Consider the following 15751-nt stretch of genomic DNA (forward strand, 5'->3'; position numbering starts at 1 on the left):
TGGCGCGTGCGGCTTTTCCAGTCAGGCGTTGAAAAAGCGGCTTTCTTGGCACGAACGAAGCATCTGGCGGCCTTAAGGTTGAGGCACCATTTCAAACGGGTGAGGCTTTTGGGATTTGACAACCCTCAGAATAAACAATAGCCATCTTTATTTTTGTTAAAGGCAGAGTAACTGTGGAAATGAGGGTTTTGGGTGCTGGGCTTTGCTTTATGGTCCGACAGAGCCAGAGTGCACAGGAATCCACCTCAGACCCCAAGTTTCACTCCTCTTGGCTCAGCCAAAAAGATTTTTTAGGGATTTTAAGCCACTTGCTCTTCTTACTAGGTTGTTCTGAGAATATACAGGGCCGAGAATCCACCTTATTAGAAAGGTGAGCTACACCAGGCTAGCCAGCATTATCAAAGGCCCGGTGCCACTCTGCAGCAGGGAAGAAACACATTCTTAGCGCACTCAGAGTCTCTCTTGTTGGTTCTTGTTTCATATGCTGATTCCAGGCCGAGACTTGGTATAATTGGGCCCTGGACAGATTGGAAGACCCAAGAAAAATGTAGGATTGATTTCAAGCTTTTTATCAACACTTCATGAGGACTAGCCTCCTCTTTCCTTAAGCAAAGGGGTGCTGGGGGTGGGGACAAGACCCATCGGGCAAAAGTTCGTAGGTGACAAAAACTTACCACCACCCAGCATCCACTCAAGCCACGTTCCCTTTGCCCCAAACTCGGAGTCTGTAAAAGAACTGACCACAATGCGAGCGTCAGCTCTGTGTCCGGAGCAACATAATTAGGCTGTGAAATCTACCCGAAGCTTATGATCAGTGCCAAGATGCCTGGCATGCATGTAGGTGAAGCTGCCCCTGAGAGCATGCAAGGGTTTCATCTGCCAGCGGAGAGTTTTGCCACCTGAACTGCAGAAAAGGCCCCTGCGGCAGCCCTGCCTTGCAGGGGTCAACTTCTCGCAAAGACAGAAGAGCAGTTTGCAAGTCCTCCAGGGTCGCTGTTCCGGGACTGGGGTGCTTGTGCCCCCTGAAAAGTCCCCAACACGGTGTGGACAGTGGCTGGTGGTTCAGCTACACGGCCCACGGCTGGGTTGGCTTCAGGTCTCCGCCCAACCTGGCTTCGGATTTTCTAGTTTCTCCCCCAGTGGCAGCATTTTGGCTGTGTGGATAGCCCCGTGGTGCATCTCCGCATCTTTCTTTCCTGGCCAGACCCAGTCAAAGGTAGGGAGCATCCTTAGGCCTTGCCGCTGCTTTCTCGGAGTCTTAACCTCTGCGAGCCGTCACCCCCCGCCCGCCTCACTCTCAGCCTGGCTCTTTCATCTGGCGATGTTCCTCTTTTTCAGATCAGAAGGAGCCCATCTAGAGGGGACCCTGGACCCTCACTCGGAGGCCACAACGCCCAGCCCTGCCAACAGCAGCACTGACTCCCTGCACCAAGGTGGCTGGGGGTGGGGGGCAGGGTGGGGGGCGAAGGGGCAGCATGCAAAGGGGACTTGCTGGGCCTCATCATTCTGTGGGGGGGAAGCAGGTAGGAAGGGCCCCGCAGCAACGATAGTTTGATGAATGTGAAGCCTTCCTTTGGCGGGTTAAATTACACCTGTTTAGATGACTAGAAATAAAATGGCGAAGGTTAAGCCCAGGGTCTTGCACACCCAGCCTGGGGGGATCTCTCTCGAGCCCCAGCAAGGCTTTCCTTATGTCCTGAAATAAAGAATGCAAAATGAGGTGGTTTAATTAGTTGTGGGTTAAACATTTAATGCCAGCAGTTTGAAGCCTGCTCCCCCTCCCCAGGTGTGTTGCTCTCGAGGCCCACGGAGCAGCCCGGCCAGCGGGTCGACCACTACCTGTCCTCCTTCCCCTGGTTCCACGGCCCCATCTCTCGGGTCAAGGCAGCCCAGTTGGTCCAGCTGCAAGGCCTCGAAGGGCACGGGGTCTTCCTCATCCGGCAAAGCGAAACCCGCAGGGGAGAATACGTCCTCACTTTCAACTTCCAAGGAAAAGCGAAGGTGACCCATCGGCTCAGTTGGCTTTCTTTTGGTTAACAGGTGGCCGGGAGCGAGGCTGGAGAAGCCTCGGACGGAGCAGGCTTACCCTGGTCATGCAACATGCTACGCCCTCATTGGCTTCGCATGTCTCACTTGGCAACTTTAAGATGGCTGGCTGGGGAATTCTGGGAGTTGAAGTCCAGCCATCTTAAAGTGGCCAAGGTTGAAAGTGCTGCTCTAGTGAATTCTTCACCTTAGCTGCACTTTAGGAGACAGGCAGATGAAAAACCAGAAGAACTAGTTTGTTTGGAAACAAGGCCTCGGTAACTGCACCAAAAGGGAGTTCAGATGGACAGCCGTTGAGCTAAAGCTTCTAGTCCTCATGGCAATCTAAAAGCCAAGGCCTAGAAAGTAGGGTCCCTAGGGAGGGTGAAGGAGTTGTCCCCAGCTGGCCATCCTGGGGGTCCTCTGGGTCAAACCGAACTGGCAGAGGGTAACCTCTGGGTCCTTTGCCAGCACCTGCGGCTTTCGCTGACGGAGCGGGGCCAGTGCCGCGTTCAGCACCTGCACTTCTCCTCCATCCTTGACATGCTGCACCACTTCCAGCACTGCCCCATCCCCCTGGAGTGCGGCACCACCTGCAACGTCCAGCTCTCCCGGCACGTGGTCGTCGTCCCGCCCGTGCAAGGTAAGACGCCCCGCAAGGGCCGGTTTGGCCCTCCCGGGCTCGGGTGGCAGCGGGAGACTGCCAGGGAGCAGTTGCTCTGTTCAGCCACTTTGGCACTTACCGAACCCCTCGGTTAGTGCTGGCAGCCTCCAGGTCATCCAAGGCGAAGGGGTTGCTCTGAACGTTAAGACGCAGGGTCGTCGTAGAACAGAGTTTGGGGACCAGAACAGGAGATTCAACATCTCGGGCCAAGCGATGGCGCTCCCTTTGGTGGGGTAGTCGCCGTCATTCTCAGGGGCGTGTGCACATGAAACCAAGGGAAGCGAGTCGCGCTGCTGTGTGTCCGGGCCCCAAACGGCCAGGGATGCCACCAACAGTTTTGGCTGCAAGCCCCCGAGGGCAAGAGGGCAGGCTCCTGGATATTATGATGGGCCCCCCTCCTTCGTAAATAGCCGCACGTGCTGTTTTTTTGAGAAGGGGAGGACCGTTAGCATTTGGGTGAGAGGGGTGGCAAGCGATTATGCCAGCATACTTTTCTGCCAGCTCATAGACCAGTATTTCTCAACCTCAGCAACTTTAAGATGCATGGACTTCAACTCCCAGAATTCCCAAGCCAGCCATGGGGAATTCTGGGAGGTGAAGTCCACACATCTTGAAGCCACCAAGGGAGAAACACTGCTCTGTTGAATGCAGAATTTGTAGTGGCCCCAGAGCCTGAAGCACATGCATCTGGTGCATCTGTTTCCCCCCCTTCCTTCCCACCACCGCAGCCTCCAGCCACGTGGCCGCGCTCCCTCCTTCGCTCCATCACTGCTGTCCTGAGGTCAGCTTCGTGCAGCTGAGTCCGGCTGGCTGTCCACGGATCCACCTGGCCCACAACCTTCACCACCACTCCGCGGAGCAGATCTTCCACCTCGTGCCCCCTCCGGAAGAACTGGCTGGCAACCTCCGGCACGGCCACGGCACGGCTGTGCCGTCCCCCACGCCTGCATCCCGTCGGTGGGACAGCGACTACGAGGTGGACACGCAGGGCAGGGGGCGCCTGCGGGCGGTGAACAACCAGTACACGTCCCTCTGACGCAGCAGGATGAGGCCACCCGCGGCTTTTGCCCAGGACGCTGAAGGACGGTATCGGAAACTCTGCCCTCTTCGAGCTTGTTTAGCATTTGGTTGGTGAGGCTGGGCGTTTGCTCCCTTCGGGGTGGACGGCCAGGTCAGGCCTGCTCCAGGACCTCCTCGGCCCGTGTTTCCCCGTCTCTCGTCGGTTTGCACACGCCTCTTCCTTTGCGTTTGGCTTTCTTAGTGCTGCGTACGATATTTGCAGTGGCTGATTTGGGTGCCTTACCCCAGTCTTTCCTCTGAAGCGGGAGGAAAGTGGGGCAGCAGGTGGGGGAATAACGACAGAAGGGAGGCCAAATCCCTCACCCCAGTTCCCTGCTGCTTCCCATCCCGTTTCTCCTGTCTTGTCACTGGACTAAGGCCTTGGGGTTCTCCAGGAGAAATCTCCACGCAGGGCTTCTCCGGAGCGCTACGTTCCTGCCCTCAAGGGGGACTAAAAGCAGGCGGCTGTGGGCGGCCTGACCGGTCATCGCCGCCACCTCCTCGGTCGCCAGATCTTACCACCTTGTTCCCCACCCTCCGAAAATTGCTCTTCCTTTGTGGGCAAGGCTGCAGTTGTGCCAGTCAACTGTTACGGCCTCTTTGAGCAACGCCGGTTCATTCTCTGCCTGATGCCGGTCTCCATTTCCAGCTACCTCCCTAAACAGCAGCACTGGCCCTCCAATGCTGCTTCCTTTTCAAATGCAAGCCCATCTCAATTTATGGGGAAGTCCCACTGAAGTCAGACAACTTGGCTCAGATATTGTGAACAGCATGCCACCCCCCTTTTTTTTTTTTGGCTGTTAAAACCAACCAACCAAGGACAAGTAGCAGATGCCATTCTCACTTGTCTCCTCGCATAAAACATGCCCCAGACACCCTTGGATAACAACAGCTAATATTCTCCAAATTCTGTTTGGCTGCTGCCAAGCGAAAACCTGAATGGGCCAGCAAGCACATTCCATTCCAGGAGACTGGCCTCCCTCCTTCCTTTCCCCAAGGCAAGCATCAAACTGCCCGGGAAGGCTTTTCAGAAGCCACTGCTTTCCTTCAAAAATCCTATGAGAAAAAACGCTTCTGCCCCCCTCCTTTTTTTTGCACCCAGCGCCTTCCTTTACTTTAAAAGGATGCCTTAAAACCAACGTCTTAGAAACCCAGGAATCGCCCGAACTAGCCCCTTTCCAACAGTGCATGACATCGCCAGCCCCTCTTCTTTGCAAAGAGCAAGCAGGTCCTCTGCCATCCACAGGGCAACGGCAGAAGCCAAAAACTTAATTTGGGGGACGAAAAATACCCAACACTGGCGGGCGACGCATTTGGACTCAGAAGCCGATTTTTGTTGCAGATTCAAATCCTTGTCTTCCTTCTCTGGTTGCCCAAGGCAGCCTCCTGCCACCAGTGAGGTGGTGGGATTCGAAGGCCTGGCAGGAGGAGGCCCTGTGACCCCTTCGTCACATGCAGCAGGGCTTATGTACAGGCGGGGTGGACTTCCCAATTCCCACAGTAACCATGTGCATTTCGAGGAGGAACCGTAGGCCGAAAAACAGCCACCGCAAACCATCTTAATCTAGTTGACAGCAGGAAGCTGAAAGGGAAACAGGGAAGTGATAATAGTCTGCCAGGGTTGCAATCACTTACCAAAGGGAGGAGGAGTTTGGCCTTTTCTGCCAAAAGTCAGTGTCTGTCCTTCAGCTCTCAGGGCAAATTCAAACTACTGATGCCCAGGGAAGGGCAAATGAACACTTGGCCTGCACTGTTGACATTTTGGGAGCCAATCTGCATGTGCCATGCTGGCTGGGGAATTCTGGGCATTGAAGTCCACCCATCTGCAAATGGCTAAGGTGGAAAAACACTGTTTAAGAGCAATAACATCTGTGCTTCCTACCTGGTGCGTCTTTGAAACCCTAAACAACAACCAGGAGAGCCTCAAATAGACACAAACCTCAAGATCTGTGCCTCAACAGCCTGCACTCCAGCTACCTTCCCCCACTTCACCGGGCTTCCAGTTTCTTCCCACTCCCCTTTTCTTGCTAACAGAGATCATCTTTTAGGTTTTTTTTTTAAGGATAATAAATGGCGCTCCAAAGCTTTCTGGAAGAGTGGAACAAAATCTAGTTTTCTAAACTCGCTTACATTGGATCATGGGCGGAATGGGGGCTAAATGCGTTTTCCAGACCCTTTGCTGAAAACATCTGCGCCTCTGGCAGAATTCAAGCCAGGGTTTAAGAGAATTACCTCTGTTCCCTGGTGCCCCACCGTCTTGGGCCGCAGTTGTTCCACACAAGAAGAGAGGGGTGGCAGAGTTGCCAGCCCCCAGCGCCAACTCGCATGGCTTCTTTTTGCCGCATGCCGTTTCCAGCTTTGGAATCCAGCAAGTTGGCCTCTGCAGGGACAGCAGCCGTGCGAGCAGGTCCCGCCGCTTGGTTCTTTAAAACTAAATAAACCAAATAGGCCTTTGAGGAGGAAAAAAGCGTGTGTTCTTTTTCAGCCCCCCTTGCATTCTGGCCCACTTCCAGAACTTCTCCGGCATATTCCTTCCATACGTACGTGTAACTTATTGTTAAGGACTGCTAAAATATTCAGATGTGCTCCTACCTTAAAATAAACCATACAGAGATTTTTTCATAGGTGGTTCTAAGATCCCCTAAGGCCTGGTTGTTCCTGTCCACTGAATCTGAATTCTTAGCGTTTCCCCCCCGCTATGGCAGGGTCCGCTTGTCGGCATATCCATCCACTGAATCTGCATAAAATATACTTTCTGCTAAACATAAAAGATTAAACTAGCTGCACCTTTTAGGAGAGGACAACCTGCCCAGGGTCTCTACCATTAATAGCTGGGGGGCCAGAAACAGACCAGCTTTTAACCTGGCTTGTGGGTCTGAAGGCCGGTCCTCCCTCGAGCTGCTCAGATGAACGCCCACGGATTTAGGGAACAAGAAAAAATGCAGAGGGAACAAGAATACACCGCACAGATGCCAGTAGGAAAGGTCAGTTTTTAAAACTTTTTTTAATTTTTATTATTATTTTTTTAGTTTTTATTTTATATTATCTACAAAGTAAGTTTCCTCTTAACTTAAAAGTTGCACCGCTGCCTTGTGACAGTGGTTTTATCCCCCCCTTGAGCATGATTTTATAAATAATAAATCCATATCCATTTGACAATTAGATTCCCCCCCCAAACCTCTTTTCAAGTTTAGTTAGCGGTAAAAGGGATTTTTGTTTAGAGTCTTGATTTTTGTGATTACTATTTGCTATTATTATTTTTAGTGAGAACGGCAACAAGAACTGCTGTTGTCGCTTCATCTCTAGCTCATGAATTCGTAACTCTGAAGGGCTGTTTTAAAAAATAAATAGCTTTTCCAGTTTTTCTTTTTCTGCAAGCGAACCGGGGCAGGAGGTCAGGATTGTTTTAGTTTTTGACACAACACATGGAATCATGGAATCGTCCCAGGAGGGATCAACATGCCTTTGACTCAGTCCAAATTTCTCCCACTGAAAGGTGAGCTGAGCGTTTCTACTGGACGTTACACCTTTTCTTTCTTTTCGCCTTAAAAATAAGTGAAATACTAGTTTTTGTTTTTGTTTTGCTTTGTTTTGTTTCTGTGCTTCCGAGTTGGATGAAGCAGGAGAAAAAGGGTATTTGGCCTTTAAAAAAAAAAAGAGAGAGGGATCCAGCCTCAGTTACTCCAAGTCAGCTTTACAACTGTTGATGGTGAGTGGGAACTGTGAGAGAGAGGGAGAGAAAAAGGGCAAATGTTGAGATCTAAATGGGAGGAACAACTCAAAGCCCAACAAATTTAAGCAATTCTTGGGTCTCACAATGGCTCAAATCTTGGGACCTTCCCCCTCCCCTCCTTTCCTGCCCCCAACTCTTCTTCAACGGGGGGGGGGGGGCACAGGGAGGAGGAAAAGATGAAGCTCATAGAAATTGGAACAACTTTCACAAACCCAGTAGGGCTCTGAACAACGAAGCCGGCAGGGTGAGTCTGATACGGCAGTTCAAGCACCAGCAGAGCAAGAAGCATGATGCTCAGGGTGGCACCAAGGCTCGCAGGAAACTTGCCCGCCCTCCTGCCCTCTGTTGGGCCCAACCTGGTAGAACCTCTTCCTTCTCTCTCTCTTGCCCACCTGGCCTTGGCAGGCACACTGACGGCGCATGCACAGTGCTCACCTGAAGGGTGCGTCATATAGGGGAAGTGTGTGGCTGTTGAAACTGGAATGTGCTGCAGTGCGCTTTGCGCAATAGCGGCTTGGGCTCCGCCGGGTGGTGGCTGCGTCGTCATGAGCATCACTGGAGCATGGGCAGGGGGGTGGGAAGGCGCCATCCCTGACTGCACATGGGCCTGGAAGAAAGAGCAAGGCCATTAAGAGACGCCCCTTGAGGGCCATGGTTTCCCACCAGGGGCTTCTGTTTAGAAAGTGTTTTTCAACTGTGGGAACTTAAAGATGGGTGGACTTCAGCTCCCAGAATTCTCCAGTGCTAGCTGAAGAATTCTGGGAGTTGAAGTCCACCCATCTTCAAGTTCCCACAGTTGAGAAACACTGGCTTAGACGGTCTGTCCTGGGGTTCACAGATGAATCTCAGTCAGGACTCACTATGGGCTGCAACTTTCTGATCCCGGTTGCCCGAAGGGTGCATGTCCTACAGGGGCAGCCCGCTGGTCAACTGGGTCATTGGGCCCAGGATCCCTCCCTCCCTCCCTCTCCTCATTGCCCCACAAGCAGCTAGCGTGTAACAGGCCAGAGCAGGGAAAGGAGAGTTGAAAAGCAGAGTCCCACCAGTCTTACCCCCAGCCCAGCTCTACACCCAGGTCCAATCTGGGTTCTCCATTAGGAGGGTTTCAGGAAGCCATGGCGGAACAGGCCTAAATGGCGGGAAAGGAGCTCAGCTACCTGGGGGACGTGGGCCATGTGTGGCTGGTTGGCGTAGGCAGGCTGAACGTGGGAAGGGTGGATGGCGAAGACGGTCTGTTGCGCTGTCGGGAAGCCGCTCTGTGGGGACTGTGCGTTGGAGCCGGGGGTCATGGAGGGGGGTGTCGGGGCGAGGCCAGCATGGTAGATGGCCGACTGCTGCTGGGCGTTCGTCAGGTGGAGGGCCTGGGCCGCCTGGTGCTGGTGGGGCTGCGGAGAGCAGGCAGAAGGACACGGCCTCAACGGTGGTTAGAAATGCTGGACGTGCGTTCCCCAGAGCACTCTGCCGCGCTCCCCTCTCCTGGTTGCTGCCCACCCACCGAGCGCCCATCTCCTCCGCCCCACACACTGCCGGGGGGGCTCTTACCTGCACTGGGCTGGGCGCCGGGTGGCTTCCCCCATGCTGGCTCTGTTGCTGCCCGGTGGGGGTGGCCGAAGGCTGCGGGTGGTGTGGGTGCAGGGTGGCGCTGGGGTGGGCGTACTGCTGAGCGAGAGGACCAGTGGAAACTGGGGGGAAAGAAAGAGGGGAAGGAATGGGGAAAGGCGACCTCGTCCAGGCAGCCCTTGGAGTGTCCTCAGCCTTGAGGAGCCGCTTTCTCCCCCCTTCAGGTGTGACGCCCTGTCTTGGCTAAACGGGGGGGGGGGCAGTCACCCCTTCTGTTCCACCCTGCTGCTTCTTAGCACGCAGAGCTCTGCTGGGGGAGGCCGCGGGGGCCCCAAACGGAAGCGCAAGGCTGCCAGGAGTCAGGCCTCCCAAGGTGGACGTTCGCCTTGCAGCCCCGGCCACAAAGGGGCGAATCGCCACCGGCTCCTTGTCCCTCAAGCTGACGCTGTTCCCGCAAAAATCCCCCCTCCTGGTTTTCTTGGGCAGGGGTACCCAGTAGAGCACCTAGCTTTTGACTAGGTGAGCATGCAGCCCTCTGCGTGGCATGTTTCGGTCTCCTAGTGCAAAACGCTGGCTCAGTGCCCCCCCCCCCCAACCTTTTCTGCAGACCGAGAGGAAGGACCTGCTGGGAGTCCAGTTTGCAGCAAAAACCTCCTGGCAGGGACATGAGCTTCCTGAAGCAGCAGCAGGCCATCGTGTTCCAGCTGTGGGGAAGAAGATCCAAGCTCCCCGCAGGGCAACTACAGGCCCAGAATGCAGGGGAGGCGACCCGGGGCTGCCATCCGCATCTCCAGTTACCGTGCCAAGAAAACCACGCAGAGTAACTTCCTTGTCTTTCACCTGTCAGATCATTCAGACTCGCTGCACGCCCCCCCAGGAAAAGAAGGGGGACGGAGGGGCGAAGGGCAGGCAGAACGATGCCCTGGCATCTCCCAAGCTCCACCCGCAAATGCTGCTGCCTCCCCCTGGGCAGAAATCAGCTGAGGTGGGCTCCCTCGCCCCCCACCTCTATACTGCCAATGGAGCCTGATTCCTCAGTGAAGCAATTGGATGCATCGTTCTGCACAGGAGCGGGGGGAAGTTGAAAACTGCGCATCAGCAAGAACAAAGGAAAAAGAAGGGAACATGCAGAAACTGCAGAACCCACGAGGGCTACTCGGGGGTGGGGGGCGGGCAGGAGGGAGGCTATTATAGCAGCAGGACACGGAGTGTAAGAGGAGGGGGAAAGGGGGCAGCCAGATTAAACACCAATTGAAATTCCGCTGGTGGGATGCAGCAAAGGTGGGCACAGAGTAACACCCAACCACAATTGGGGCCAGTTACTGCCAAACGCAGTCCAATGGCAGTCAAGATCTGCCCAAACAGTAGGAAGCCCACCCAGGCCTCTTTCACGGCATGAATGGTCCCAGCGATGCCTTCCCACCCGTCCTAGGTGTGCCACGGGCTTCGTTGCACAAAGGGAAGCCGATGGAATCACCCGGTTGAAAGGCATTTCGTTGCACTAAACCTGCATGGCGGGGCTGCCCGAGGGAAGAGGCGGGCAACAGACACCAGGGGCAGGTCCCCCCCAAGGGGTCGTGCGCCCTCCCTCCAGCAAGGATCCCAGGGGAGTCTGATGCTGCCTTGGAGGGCACAGTCAGGACACAACTGGTGAGTCAAGAGGAGGCTGCAGCACGAAAACCCAACACCACCACGCACCGACTCCCTCCCTGCTCAGCGTTGTCCTGAAACCTCCCCCAGTCCCTTCTGGTTAGGAAACTGGTCCATGCTGAGGCCTCTGGGGCAGGACATGCAGAGGTTCCTGGCCTCGACCCTCACAGCGGCGTCTTCCCCGTCCCTGCCCTTTTCAGTCTCCATTTCCCCCATTTCACTGGAAATTCTGCCCCAAAACACCAGGGAGCGCTGCAAAATTTAGCAGAGAGGAAAATGCAAGCCAACAAGCAGGGCTTTACCCAACCATGCCTGTTTTTACCAGCTGACCCAGCACGGATTGTCATTTGACCTGCGCTGTCTCCTCAACAGAACCAAATATCCCTCTGACAGCTCCCTTCAGCCTCTCTGGATATTCTCCAAATTCACTACCCCTCACCAACTGGAGGAAAAAAGCCTCCTTGTGCAGGGAGGAGGTTTGGGGCAAAGACAGAAGGGCATCTGTTCCACGGGCCTGTTCTACCAACAGATTCGTTCAACATATAACATCAAAGTTAGTACAAAAAAACCCAACTCACTGGCAAAGTAGAAAGAAGGGCCTGTCTCCTTGCTGTAGGGTATTTTGGGACATGCTGGATTTGGGAAATAGAAAGGGAAATTAGACACATGCCACAAGATTAAAGCACCACTTCCAGTCTTCTGGAAAGGTTAACAGTCAATTATTGTTTTCATGCAGAAACCGATTTGCAATTTTAAAAAAAGAATTAAAACTGTCTCCAACCGATTATGATCATCGGCCGGTCTTCGTTACTATTAACATGTCCATGATTAAAGTCATTTTACATACTATTAAGTAACCACAGCAGGAAAAATGGGGTTCAAAAGTATTTAAAGCAATTTGCAACGAAGAGGAATACGCCGATTATGATCCCAGGAAGCCGGATTTCCCTTCGTAAACCCAGCTCGCTTTTCCCCCTGCGGAGCCCCTGCTTAGCTCATCATATTGCATTTTCAGCAGAGAGCGAGCCAGTTGGAGAGAGAAAATTAGACATAGAAAACAAAGGTGGAAGGAGGACCGGGATACGATGCAGGGCCTGCTCACTCTTTGGATCAAACCGCTCAGTTCTTAAGACTAACGGCTGCTGCTGTTCGCAGAGCTATTGAAGTGCGTGGATTAGGGTAAATCTGAACCAAAGACATTTGTTCTCTTTGTCAGCTACGACTTTTATGGACCGCAAGAGATACAGTCCATGAAAGCATCATCTCTCAGCTTCCTTCCAAAGAAAGGAAGAATGGAATATTTAGCATTTCTTCAGTGTTTCGGCACACCATCTGTCCAGCAATCTGTGCACAGATCAGGGCCGCCCCCACATTTTAGTTTTATGAGAGGGAGACACATTTGAGTGCTGACGAAAAAGGAGGACCGCCCCGAAATCTAAGATTTTGACTGAGATTTTAACGAGGACCTCCCAGCTCACCCTTTCCAAAAAGATAAAGGATGCTAAGCTGGAGCACCGCATCAACGCCACGACGGTGCCCCTACACGGCAGCAACCCCTCAGCCCTTCTAAATGTCGAAGCCCCCAGAAACACCTCCCACCCTTTTTTCATCTCAAAGGTTTGATTATCACCCACAGAGGCAATCTAATTGGTCAAGGCAAAGCTGGCTGCTGAGCCCCTTCCGCGAAAACTGGTCCTCCTACAGCCTGTGGGTGAATCTGGTTAAGGGGTTTCACCGTGTGCAGACAGTGAGTTCAACTCTTTGCCCCCCCCCCCTTGTGCAGGCTGTTTTTGGGACAGAGTCAACAAGATGGTTAAATTTTCACAGGAGATATGGGAAAACTACGGGGAGTTTTAACATGGGGAACGTAACGTGCCTGGAGATGGAGATGACTGGATCTGGGGGCTTTTTCGTGCAGGGAAGGGACCCGGCATTTTCCTGACCAGGAGCGCCACGGTCTGGGCCCCTCGCCAACTGGGCTGCCTGCTTGAAAATGGCCCTGGTGCCAGGCCCGGGCGTTTTGGCAGCCCCTGGGCAGAAAACCCAGACCTTGAGCAGCTGTCCCAAAGGCTAAGAACCAAAAAACCTTTCCGCGGCCGAAAGAGCCTCTTAGGGGGAGGTCTACAAAGCAGCCCAGAAGCCCGCCAAGAAGAGGGAACGGGAGTGCAGGCCAGTCCCAAGGAATTCCTCTCAGCCTACAAGCTGGAGTGATGGCGGCCTTCCCCAACTTCCCCAGGGAGATGCTGCTGACATGTATCCTTGGGAATATCCGAGCACAGCGAAGGCCCCTCACAGAGCCTGCGGTGGGCGGCAGGACGCAAACACAGGGCTATTCATGGCTGAAGAATCGGCTGAGCGCTTCCTGCCTGTGGTTGGGGGCCTGCGGGCACGTGACTTCAGCAGCCCAGCTGAAGCCACCAAGAAGCAGGGATTGTTCCTGGGGTGGCAGGACGGCGGGGGTGGGGTGGGGGGCTGAGCACGAAGGGAGACCCGCTGTCTCTGTGCCAGGATGTTACCTGTGGCTAGAGACAGGCAGGAACCCTCTGCTCGACAGCCCCTGGATCTGCAAGGCGACTTCTGCCACGGTAGCCTGCAATCCACAGCGGCCAGTTCACACACGCCAGCAGCAGCGTGTGGGGAGCGGCTCACGGCCATCCGTCGGCCTCCTAGAAAGGCTCGGGTAGGCAGGTGGAGGTGTTCTAGGTCCTGCACGCCCCGGGGAGGTACTGCAGAAGGATCAGAGACTCAGACGGTGACACAGTGGCCACAACTGCCCGTGCTTTAGAACTGTACTTTATTCTTCAAACCAACATCGTAACAGGTTTTTGTTTTCGTTTTCCCGAACAAACTCAAAACACAAAGCGCCTGTTTCCTTTCATCAGCTCTGCAAACGCGCTGCCCTGCATGGGTGGGGGGGAGGCATTAAAGGTTTTTTTTTTTTAAAGAATGTAAATCATGTCGTCCTACCATACATCGCATGTGTCTGTTCGTGGGCACCGTACTGGGTAGCGGTAGAAGAAACTAAGCCAGGCTGTGGGTGTGCCGGCGGCGCCATCATCCGAGCGTTGCCCGGAATGACAGGGCTATAAACGTGAGGGTGCTGCATGGAGAAGGAGAGACGGGTCGTGAGGGCCAGAACGACAGGGCCCTTGCCCCAAATCGAGGGGCCTTCGATCAGGGCCCCTGCCCCATCTGAAGCCAGGCTGGCCTCCCGCTGATCGGAAGCTGTCTGGCAGATTTTCTGTTCCCGTGATGATGTGGGGACCCTGCTGCTTGGCACCGCAGTGCGAGGCTGGCATTCAGCGGGGCACAGCAGCGGCCTTTCCTCCCAATACGGTCCAGGGAGGACCGGGATCTGCCAAAGGGCCTCCCTCCAAATGGCAGCCCCGCTGGCACAGAGGGAGGGACCCGCCGGGGAAGCCCACCAGCAACGTGAAGCAGGCAGGCCCATTCTGTTCCCTGAAACATTTTGCCATCCAGTGGCTGTGCCGGGGGTGCGGGGGGGGGGGCTCTGAGTGGTGGTGCCACCTGACCCGGAGAGTGGAGGTTTATAGCAGGCTGCCGCAGGCAGTCTGAGAGGCAGGGAGTGGGCAAAAGCCGTACCTGAGACTGGTAATGGGGGACGTGCTGGACGAGAGGCTGGCTGGGGAACTGCTGGGGGCTGTAGGCGACATACTGGGCCGAATAAGCTGGCGGCGTGGCGACCATGGGGGCCCCAGCGGCAGAGGCCGGGTGCATCATGGCATTCTGGGGGTGCTGGTCTTGCCGCTGCTGAGGCATACTGGCTACTGTGAAGAAAAAGGAAGGGCACATTCAGGAGGGCACCGTCTTCTGCCAGCCCCCTGCCAGCCCCCCTCCATGCCATGACTCCCTCCCGCTGCAGAGCTGGCCCTTCCGGGCTCAGCTGAAGCGCTGGGATGGTGGCCGATTCGGGGGGTGATCTGCCCGTTCCGTTCTCTCATTCGCAATCGGGCGGCAGGTCCCCCCATGTGTGCTGGATCCCAAAGGAGAAGGGAGCGGAGCCTCGGAGGGAACCAACCTCATCTTTTGGCATTTCAGACAAGGGAGTTGTGTCCCTGCCTGAACGCCCCTACTCTGGTTTCAAAAGAGCCACCTGCTACGTTCAAGGGGGAGAGTGGAAGGACGCAAGTTTGAGTGCGTGCCTTGGTAGGGCTGTTTAAAAATGCAAAATAATTGGTTCGATAAAGGAAGATTGAACTATTTTAGGATTAGTCCACAGGACTCTCCCAGGCACAGGGTTAAGACTGCGCTTCTGCAGCCCCTCAAAAGGCAGTTCGGACGCTCCAAAAAAGAAAGGGCACCAGCTCTGGGAGACAGCTCTGCCCTTAGAAATCCTGCCTGGGGCCTGCAAGATCCCCTCCGAGAGCAACCCCCGGTGCCAGGGGCTCATCCAAAAGGCTGGCTGGATTCCCTGGATCTAAAGCCTTTTGGACCCGATCCACGCCGCCACCAGCTGTTGATCTACCCCAGTTCTCCAAAGCTGTTGGAGGATGGCTGGGTTAGTCTCGGCTGGCAAAAAGCCAGGAGGCGCCTGGTGGCATTTTTTCCAACCAAGACCGGTCCTGGAAAGGCGTACGCTTTCGTGAGCAGCACCCCGTAGTAAGGGAGAGCTGGAGGGGGGGAGGTTCAGGTTATGCGAAGGCAGCGGCTCTTTCCGAAGCAGGCGAAAAGGTCGAGCGCGAAGCCAAGCCGCCTCGGACTTCTCCATGCACGCCAAACACACACAGCGCTGTGTTATTCTCACCTTTACCTGCTCTATAGGTCTTGGCCTGATTGACTGGCATGGGGGTCATGGGGATGGGGTACAAAGGCTGGAAGAGAAGGAAGACCGCCGTTAGGGGGGAGGAGAGACCGCCCACACGTGCCCACCATTTTTATTTATTATTCAAATTTAATTACCACCCATCTCCCCCAAGAGAGAGACTTTGTGGAATCCCCCCGATGTATGCCCAATGCAGCCCTCTGCGTGGGAGCTGTGCTGGCCGGGGAATTCTGGGAGTTGAAGTCCAGGCATCTTAAAGTGAGGCTGAGGTTGAGAA

At 54.7% G+C, this 15751-nt stretch overlaps 2 protein-coding genes across 6 annotated transcripts in view; one reads left to right on the forward strand and one right to left on the reverse strand.

Moving 5' to 3' along the window:
* The window catches only part of SH2B3 (SH2B adaptor protein 3), a 33899-nt gene extending 27532 nt beyond the window's left edge, over positions 1-6367 (forward strand). The window contains exons 5-8 of the mRNA XM_063315483.1: positions 1339-1433; positions 1787-2001; positions 2497-2668; positions 3418-6367. Of these exons, the coding sequence (XP_063171553.1) occupies positions 1339-1433; positions 1787-2001; positions 2497-2668; positions 3418-3725 (790 nt within the window). The 3' untranslated portion in view covers positions 3726-6367. The remainder of the gene's footprint in view (positions 1-1338; positions 1434-1786; positions 2002-2496; positions 2669-3417) is intronic.
* A 351-nt stretch (positions 6368-6718) lies between these two features.
* ATXN2 (ataxin 2) overlaps positions 6719-15751 on the reverse strand; it is a 31561-nt gene continuing 22528 nt past the window's right edge. For 2 of the 5 annotated variants that reach the window (XM_063315420.1, XM_063315421.1), the window contains 8 exons: positions 15457-15523; positions 14295-14479; positions 13659-13791; positions 11270-11323; positions 9024-9163; positions 8639-8866; positions 7917-8088; positions 6719-7468 (listed from right to left, as the gene is read on the reverse strand). In XM_063315420.1, the coding sequence (XP_063171490.1) occupies positions 7443-7468; positions 7917-8088; positions 8639-8866; positions 9024-9163; positions 11270-11323; positions 13659-13791; positions 14295-14479; positions 15457-15523 (1005 nt within the window). In that variant the 3' untranslated portion in view covers positions 6719-7442. The remainder of the gene's footprint in view (positions 7469-7916; positions 8089-8638; positions 8867-9023; positions 9164-11269; positions 11324-13658; positions 13792-14294; positions 14480-15456; positions 15524-15751) is intronic. The other 3 variants (XM_063315425.1, XM_063315424.1, XM_063315422.1) reach the window with 3 other exon arrangements.

The sequence above is a fragment of the Candoia aspera genome, chromosome 15 (genome assembly GCF_035149785.1).
Source record: "Candoia aspera isolate rCanAsp1 chromosome 15, rCanAsp1.hap2, whole genome shotgun sequence".
Classification (NCBI taxonomy): domain Eukaryota; kingdom Metazoa; phylum Chordata; class Lepidosauria; order Squamata; family Boidae; genus Candoia; species Candoia aspera.